General features: G+C 47.2%; 1 protein-coding gene across 2 annotated transcripts in view; it reads right to left on the bottom strand.

The window, feature by feature from the left end:
* The window catches only part of LOC143299774 (tetraspanin-9-like), a 116,494-nt gene extending 111,471 nt beyond the window's left edge, over positions 1 to 5,023 (bottom strand). The window contains exons 1-2 of one of the 2 annotated variants that reach the window (XM_076613179.1): positions 4,893 to 5,023; positions 3,216 to 3,595 (exon numbers count right to left, since the gene is read on the bottom strand). In XM_076613179.1, coding sequence (XP_076469294.1) covers positions 3,216 to 3,233 — 18 coding nt within the window. In that variant the 5' untranslated portion in view covers positions 3,234 to 3,595; positions 4,893 to 5,023. The remainder of the gene's footprint in view (positions 1 to 3,215; positions 3,596 to 4,892) is intronic. The other variant, XM_076613180.1, reaches the window with a different exon arrangement.
* Positions 5,024 to 9,532: the final 4,509 nt, after the last annotated feature.

Genomic DNA, 9,532 nt, shown 5'->3' with positions numbered 1-9,532 from the left:
TGTACTGTGCTGTTCTATGCTGTGCTGTATAATGCTGTGCTGTACTGTGTTGTGTTGTACTGTGCTGTTATACTGTGCTGTGCTTGCTGTACTGTACTGTCCTGTCCTGCGCTGTACTGTCCTGTCCTGTCCTGCGCTGTCCTGTCCTGTCCTGTCCTGTGCTGTGTTGTACTGTTGTGCTGTACTGTACTGTCCTGCGCTGTACTGTCCTGCGCTGCGCTGTGCTGTGTTGTACTGTTGTGCTGTACTGTACTGTACTGTCCTGCGCTGTACTGCCCTGTCCTGTCCTGCGCTGTACTGTACTGTCCTGTCCTGCGCTGCGCTGTGTTGTACTGTGTTGTGCTGTACTGTACTGTACTGTAATGTGCTTTTCTGTGCTGTACTGTCCTGAGCTGTGCTGTAGTACTGTACTGTACTATCACATTATGATCATTACTATTCTGGAGTCACGCGACATACATGTCCTGTCATTTTGTATACTTCAGCGTTCGTGGGCTGGGGGGGGGGGGGTTACGTGTATGGCCGTTTTTACCCCGTAATGCAGGCAGCCATACTCTGTTTTGGGAGGGGTTATTCGGTATGCGTGTTGCTTTGTTTTTACTTTTACTCTTGATATAGTTTCATCAGGAACAACTTGATAAACAACCCCTTATACTTTTCCCTAATACATTTTTTCTGTCAATTTTTTTCCTTTCTCTTTGGAAGGAGGCGGAGCGTGTCTGAATGGATTTTCCCCTCTCATTGATTCTTTTGTGCGCCGTTTTCGATCTGGTCTGGTAATGTGGCGAGGAACTGATGAAATCATCAGTCTGTTCGGGGCTGTGCGTTTCCGTGTTGGGTGGGTGGAGGGGGGGGGGGGTGGGGGGGGGGGGGGGGGAGGGCTGCGCTGTGATGTATCGAGTGCCCTTCCCTGACCTAAATTACCCTTTGCACCGGCTGTGTCTGTCTCTTCTCTCTCTGTCACTCTCTCTCTCTCTCTGCCTACCGACCTATATTTCCTCCTATTACTATCTACTGTGCCTCCATCTCTATCTCCACCATATCTCTCCCTCTCCCTCCATCTACCATCTCTCTATCTCCACCATCTCTCCCTCTCTCTCCATCTACAATCTCTCTCCATCTACCATCTCTATCTCCACCATATATATCTCTCTCTCCATCTACCATCTCTCTATCTCCACCATATATCTCCCTCTCTCTCCATCTACCATCTATCTCCACCATATCTCTCCCTCTCTCTCCATCTACCATCTCTCTCTCCATCTACCATCTCTCTCTCATCTACCACCTCTCTCTCCATCTACCATCTCCCATCTCCATCTACCCTCTCTCTCTCTCCATCTACCATCTCTCCCTCTCTCCATCTACCATCTCTCTATCTCTACCATATCTTTCTCTCTCCATCTACCATTTCTCTCTCAATCTACCATCTCTCTCCATCTACCATATCTCTCTCCATCTACCATCTCTCTCTCCATCTACCATCTCTCTCTCTCCATCTACCATATCTCTATCTCCACCATATCTCTCCCACTCTCTCCATCTACCATCTTTCTCTCTCCCCATCTTCCCTCCTATTACCCATGCACCATTCTGTCTCTCATCTCCTCACTCTACTCTCACTAGTCTTCTCCTCTCCTCTCTCTCCATCTTACGACTATATCTCTCTCCTATTACATCTACTTCTCCATCTCTATCTCCACATCTCCTCCCTCTCTCTCCATCTACCATCTCTCTCCATCTACCATATCTCTCCCTCTCTCTCCGTCTACCATCTCTTTCTCTCTCCACCATCTCTCTCTCTCCATCTACCATCTCTCTCTCTCCTTCTACCATATCTGTATCTCCACAATATCTCTCCCTCTCTCTCTCTCCATCTACCATCTTTCTCTCTCCACCATATCTCTCCCTCTCTCTCTTCCAACTACCATCTCTCTCTCTCTCTCCATCTACCATCTTTCTCTCTCCACCATATCTCTCCCTCTCTCTCTCCATCTACCATCTTTCTCTCTCCACCATATCTCTCCCTCTATCTCCATCTACCATTTCTCTCTCTCCATCTATCATATCTCTCTCTCCATCTATCATATCTCTTTCTCTCTCTCCATCTACCATCTTTCTCTCTCCACCATTTCTCTCCCTCTCTCTCCATCTACCATATCTCTATCTCCACCATATCTCTCCCTCTCTCTCTCTCCATCTACCATCTCTCCATCTACCATCTCTCTCTCTCCATCTACCATCTCTCTCCATCTACCATCTCTCTCCCAATCTACCATCTCTCTCCATCTACCATCTCTTTCTCTCCATCTACCATCTCTTTCTCTCTCCACCATATCTCTCCCTCTCTCTCTCCCAACTACCATCTCTCCCTCTCTCCATCTACCATCTTTCTCTCTCCACCATATCTCTCCCTCTCTCTCTCTCCATCTATCATATCTCTCTCCCTCTCTCTCCATCTACCATCTCTCTCTCTCCATCTACCATCTCTCTCTCTCTCCATCTACCATCTCTCTCTCTCCATCTACCATCTCTCTCTCTCCATCTACCATCTCTCTCTCTCCATCTACCATATCTCTCCCTATCTCCACCATACCCTCTCCCTCTCTCTCTCTCTCTCCATCTACCATCTCTTCCTCTCTCCACCATATCTCTCCCTCTCTCTCTTCCAACTACCATCTCTCCCTCTCTCCATCTACCATCTTTCTCTCTCCACCATATCTCTCCCTCTCTCTCTCTCCATCTATCATATCTCTCTCCCTCTCTCTCCATCTACCATCTCTCTCTCTCCATCTACCATCTCTCTCTCTATCTACCATCTCTCTCTCTCTCCATCCACCATATCTCATTCTTTCTCCATAATTATACCTTCTGTCTCTGTCTCTCTCCATTCCCTCTGCCTCTGTCTCTTTGCCCTGTCTTCTGTTTTCAGCAATCTCTGTCTCCCCTTTTTCTGTCTGTATGTCTGTCTCTCCGTGGCTATGATAGCAGATTTGAAATTTCTCACAAACATGTAGGTACATATGTGGAAACACATGCCGGTATAAGTCTGTCTTATGAATATGCACGGACACAGGTTTTCATGCATGGAGAGAGAGAGAGAGAGAGAGAGAGGAGATAAGGATAGGGAAGAGAGAAGTGGCGTGTGTGTGTGTGTGTGTGTGTGTGTGTGTGTGTGTGTGAGGGAGACAGACAGACAAATTCAAATCACTTACCTTTTGATTATCCCTCATGGCTGGAAGTCAGTGTGTTCGAAGCGCGGAGTGTGATCTTCAGACTCAGTGACTTCGGTCGCTGCCCAGTCTGTAACAGACCCTGCGTCTCGGGAACAAACAGGTGACGGTGTGATGAGCTGAACACCACTGGTTGCTGATAAAAGAACACGTAGGATTTGTTCAAAGTTCTGGCAAATTGAGTCTCCGCTGCTTAGCTCAAAGTGAACTTAAGGATGCCTTAGCATTTAAAGGATGCCTTTGCTCAGAGTTAGGAATATTTAAAGGGAAGTGGCAAAAGTCAAGTTTTAAAAACCGAAAACTTGAACATGCGGCAAAAGGTACCTCAGCTTTTCCAAGTGTTGAATGTGAAGTATTCAAGGCTGTGAATGTAGTTTAACGAACGAAAGATGTTTTGAGTTGGTTCATGCGTTTGGAAGTGGTGTGCTGAACTGCAGTTCCCAGAGAACCCTGCTACAGTTTTCTCTGAGACTGAACTGAGTGTGCTGAAGGCGGCAGGTCCCGGCGTTATGAGGCAGCTCAGGCACTTAGGAACTGAGTTTGAATAGAGGTATGACGGGCGCAATAGCCGAGTGGTTAAAGCGTTGGACTGTCAATCTGAGGGTCCCGGGTTCGAATCACGGTGACGGCGCCTGGTGGGTAAAGGGTGGAGATTTTTACGATCTCCCGGGTCAACATATGTGCAGACCTGCTAGTGCCTGAACCCCCTTCGTGTGTATATGCAAGCAGAAGATCAAATACGCACGTTAAAGATCCTGTAATCCATGTCAGCGTTCGGTGGGTTATGGAAACAAGAACATACCCAGCATGCACACCCCCGAAAACGGAGTATGGCTGCCTACATGGCGGGGTAAAAACGGTCATACACGTAAAAGCCCACTCGTGTGCATACGAGTGAACGTGGGAGTTGCAGCCCACGAACGGAGAAGAAGAATAGAGGTATGAAATAATTTTGTTTGAACCTCGAGTATTGCTGTTTGGACATTGTGCAAGACGAAATAGAAGCTTGAAGAATAATTAAAAACGCAGAGATTGAAGGCGAAGAGAGTACTGATTGAGAAATGTTAGTAACGATACGCCGGTACTCGTTCCGTCATACAGCTGACTCAATTCGTGTGTGCGTGCGTGCGTGCGTGCATGCGGACACGCGCAGTTTGAAATATCAAATTAATCAACATGCGAAAAATTGGAATAGACGAAATACTGCGTTTTTTTCTGCTGGCATTCCACAGCAACCCACAATTTTATTCAAAACATCGGCTTTTAAATGTAACAAGCAAAACAGGAGACTGCTACAAGGAGAGTGGGTATTTTTCACTGACGCGGTTCTTGTGATTAGTACAGCCCAGCTTCACGATCTGAGCTCTCAAAGTTTCTCTACTTTGAACGTTTTGAAGCAGAAAGTAAGGAGAGAGGCAAAGAGAGAAATCAGAACATCGGCTTTTAAATCTAATATAAACAAAACAGCAGAGTACTACTAATGGTGTGTGGGTATCTCGTTGCACGGTTCATGCAGTATTAGAACAGCCCAGCTACACGCTCTGAGCTCCCAAAGTTTCTCTGCTCAACGTTTTGAAACAGAAAGTAAGGAGAGGGGTAAAGAGAGAAATCACTGGTTTCCAACACGCGGTAAGGACCACCACCACCACCACCACTGACAACCTGTGAGAGCGAAAGTTCTGCACAGGCCAGGACCGAAACCAATCACTTCACTGGTCCAGGGGAGGTCACCGACTGGCGATGGCAGTCAGGGCCGCGCACTGCTGCTGCTGCAAGCCTGACTGATGGCGCAGCCACTGCCCGCCCGCCCGTCCCTCAACTGGGCTGGGACTGCACGCGCCACTTAGCAATGCGTAGCACTTCAGACGCACGGTGTCAGCGTCAGGTCGTGGGTACCCCAGTCAGATCCGCCGCCGGTGGGTTTTTTTTTTTCTCCTTCCCCTCCACCCTTAACTCATTGAGCCCTGCACCCGAGCATCGGAATTCATCTCATTAAAACTGTTTTCAGTTCCCCACAATTGCACAAAATCGCAAGGAAAGAGAACTAACTTCCACAGTATATGTAGATGATTTGGAGGAAAAACAGTATGTTTTCTGTGTTTTCTCCTCATCAGTAAGGCATGGAAGACAGGGTTGAATGGGTTAACAATCTGGACTAATTTTCTTTCTTTCCTTCGTTCTTCTTCTTTTGTTGTTGTTGTTGACACCCCCTTTCTCTTCTTCCTTTCTTTCCTCCCAGTCGTATTTACTCCCCGCGTCTCTTAACTGTCTTGTTTAACTCTCTCTCTCCCCCTCCCTCCCTCCCCGCCCTCTTTCTCTCTCTCCCTCCCTTCCCCCCTCCCTCCCTCCCTCCCTCTCTTGAACACCTTTTTCTTCTTCCTCCATCTCCCCTATTCATATTTTATTCCTTTATCTCTGGTTCTGCATTTGTCCTTACTTTATGGTTCTCCTTTCGGCGTTCTTTCTGTTTCTTTGATGATGGTGGGTGGACACCCCTACAACGAACACACGTGTCCACTTTGAAGATGGGAGAGATGGACCTGTCGACACCCCTACAACGAACACATGCCCACTTTGAAGATTGTAGAGATGGACCTGTTGACACCCCTACAACGAACACACGTGTCCACTTTGAAGATGGTAGAGATGGACCTGTAGACACCCCTACAACGAACACATGTGTCCACTTTGAAGATGGTAGAGATGGACCTGTAGACACCCCTACAACGAACACGTGTCCACTTTGAAGATGGGAGAGATGGGCCTGTTAGATGGTCCTGTATGGATAGGTCTACACCTCAGCCCCAGCCGACAGCAAGCCCATCGACATACACAGCGCTTTCTGGCAGACAACACAAAGTGTTGGGGGTATAACCACAAGGGGAAAAGATCTCTAGAGAGCAGCGCCACATATTTTTCCCTCCTCCTTTATTCTGTGTGTCGCCTGTATTTCACCTTTATTCTGTGTCACCTGTATTTCACCTTTATTCTGTGTGTCACCTGTATTTCACCTTTATTCTGTGTGTCACCTGTATTTCACCTTTATTCTGTGTGTCACCTGTATTTCACCTTTATTCTGTGTGTCGCCTGTATTTCACCTTTATTCTGTGTGTCGCCTGTATTTCACCTTTATTCTGTGTCACCTGTATTTCACCTTTATTCTGTGTCACCTGTATTTCACCTTTATTCTGTGTGTCGCCTGTATTTCACCTTTATTCTGTGTCACCTGTATTTCACCTTTATTCTGTGTGTCACCTGTATTTCACCTTTATTCTGTGTGTCACCTGTATTTCACCTTTATTCTGTGTGTCACCTGTACTTCACCTTTATTCTGTGTGTCACCTGTATTTCACCTTTATTCTGTGTGTCACCTGTATTTCACCTTTATTCTGTGTGTCACCTGTATTTCACCTTTATTCTGTGTGTCGCCTGTATTTCACCTTTATTCTGTGTGTCACCTGTACTTCACCTTTATTCTGTGTGTCACCTGTATTTCACCTTTATTCTGTGTGTCTCCTGTATTTCACCTTTATTCTGTGCACCTGTACTTCACCTTTATTCTGTGTATCGCCTGTATTTCACCTTTATTCTGTGTGTCTCCTGTATTTCACCTTTATTCTGTGTGTCTCCTGTATTTCACCTTTATTCTGTGTCGCCTGTATTTCACCTTTATTCTGTGTGTCGCCTGTATTTCACCTTTATTCTGTGTCGCCTGTATTTCACCTTTATTCTGTGTCGCCTGTATTTCACCTTTATTCTGTGTCACCTGTATTTCACCTTTATTCTGTGTGTCACCTGTATTTCACCTTTATTCTGTGTATCACCTGTATTTCACCTGTATTTCACCTTTATTCTGTGTGTCACCTGTATTTCACCTTTATTCTGTGTGTCACCTGTATTTCACCTGTATTTCACCTTTATTCTGTGTATCACCTGTATTTCACCTGTATTTCACCTTTATTCTGTGTATCACCTGTATTTCACCTTTATTCTGTGTCGCCTGTATTTCACCTTTATTCTGTGTCGCCTGTATTTCACCTTTATTCTGTGTGTCGCCTGTATTTCACCTTTATTCTGTGTGTCGCCTGTATTTCACCTTTATTGTGTGTCGCCTGTATTTCACCTTTATTCTGCGTGCAGCCTGTATTTCAGTGTCATATTAGGGAGTATGGCTGCCTACATGGCGGGGTAAAAACGGTAATACACATAAAAGCCCACTCGTGTACCTACGAGTGAACGTGGGAGTTGCAGCCCACGAACGCAGAAGTGTTTTGTTGTTCGGCATCCGCACCACCAGTGTGCTTGTGGTGGAAGAGAGGGTGTGTGGGGGCTGGGGGGAAGGGTGTGTGTGTGTGGGGGGGGAGATGGTGGTGGTGGTGGTGGTAACAGCACGTGCCTGGATGAACTAGGACCTGGGTGTTGTTGCAGGGGTCGGTACACCGACGGCAGTCGTCCTATTGTCCGGGACAGCTTGAGGCAGACACGTGTAATCGTTCATCCTCTTTAGCGACTGTCACAGTGCAGAGCTGAATGACCAGTCCGCTTCATTGCAGACCGAACGATGTTCTCTGATGGGTGGGTTTAACAGCCTGTTGTCTTTTGCCCTTAGGGCTAAGCTGTTCCAAGCTGTAGTCTTCTTAATAAAAAAAAAAAAAAAAAAGAGAAAAGAAAGGAAGAAAGGCTGCAGTTGTCCGTTTATTTATGGCATTGGTCGGAAACATTGTGAGATGGAGTTCGCTTCTGAAGTCAGATTGATGTTCAAGGAGGAAGTGTAAATGAACTCGGCCATCTTCAGGGTCAGCGGGCAGCTAGTCTTCATGATCCGCCGACGACCTGCACGTCCCACAACATCAGACTTCCGCCACAGAGGGAGCAGCTGCAGCCAGAAGCCATCACCCGCCACTTGCAGCCGTTCTTTGGCATGATTTGCGTCTTCACTGCAGACTGCATGAGTGATGACATGGACCTCCCACTGCAACGTGCTTGGCAACGAGACTGCTGACTCCCTGGGAAGGAAGGCACTACGAAAGAGCAGACGGACAGGTCTACCAGCTACTCTGAATCCAGGACCATCTTAAAGACCAAGCTGCAGAACAAGTGGAAGCAGCAGCACCCATGCCACAACAGAGCAGATCCGTACTGCCTGCTGACTCGTGGAGAGGTAGCCATTTTCAGGCTCAGGACAGGACACAACTGCCTGAAACACCACCTATACACGAAACTCCGTATCGGCGACACAGAGCAGTGCCCCTGCAGAACAGGCAGCCAGACAACAGAACTTCTGCTGCAGTCCTGCCCGCTCCACCAAGCGCTGCGAGAGAAAACCTGGCCCGACCCAATCCCAGCGGCCCGGAAGCTCTACTGAGGACTGGAGGACCTGCGACGTACTGCCGCCTTCGTCGAGGAGACGGAGGAATCCATCTGATAAGTGACGAACGAGACAACAAACGACATGGACCCGTTCACCCCCAGTGTATAGTGGCATCCATAGACGAGGTGACAAGTACAGGCCGCCTCCGTTGGCGAGGAAGGAAATGGGCGGTGTTCACTGGCCATCAGTTCAGCCGAGTTTGACAGCCACAGGGAGGTGCTTGTCACTGGCCATTCCGTCCACAATCCAGTCATCAAACCTGCCTTGGCGGGTGTCCAGTGGTCGCAGTCACCGTCACCACTCCCAGAGACGTTGTCCTTCAGCGCAAGTCGAGAGGGCTTGTAATGATGCTGTTCCCCTCTTCCCAGTTTCACTTTAACACCTCCACCACCCATGTCTCCGTTCGGAACCTTTGCAGAGTGCTGTCACTGGGACGAGCAGTGTTCAAGAACTAAAGCATGGCAGCGCAGCTACGATAGATCCACCCTATTTCTCTCTCTCAGGCGAGCCTCACGTGCGCGCAGCATGTCATTATTGGTGTTTTCATTAACTTTGTCCTTGAATATAAATTTTCCAAACGTGGCCTGGTTAAGAGAAGTCAACAGCATGCTGCTGTTCAAATCGGGGTTTTCCAGCTCGGAGACTTTGACCGAAGAAAAGATGAGAAAGAAAGAAGAAACACGACCACGTGACAAGAAAAAGAACCTTTTTTTAATTAAATTTTTTTTTTATATTTTTTATTTTTAGAAATGATGAAAACAAAATAATGAATGATTGTTCTACAGTGACAAAGCACCACCAGTGGTGTTCATGATGATTCCAAGTCTGGACAAAAGTCGACATTTGTTGCAGGCTGTTTGTCTTGGATATTAGTCTGTCCTACTTACACAATGAATTATGTCTGCTAATTAACGTGTCATTGCTCGCT

This window comes from Babylonia areolata, chromosome 25 (assembly GCF_041734735.1).
Source record: "Babylonia areolata isolate BAREFJ2019XMU chromosome 25, ASM4173473v1, whole genome shotgun sequence".
In the NCBI taxonomy this organism is placed as follows: domain Eukaryota; kingdom Metazoa; phylum Mollusca; class Gastropoda; order Neogastropoda; family Buccinidae; genus Babylonia; species Babylonia areolata.
This window is presented reverse-complemented; position numbering and strand designations above follow the sequence as displayed.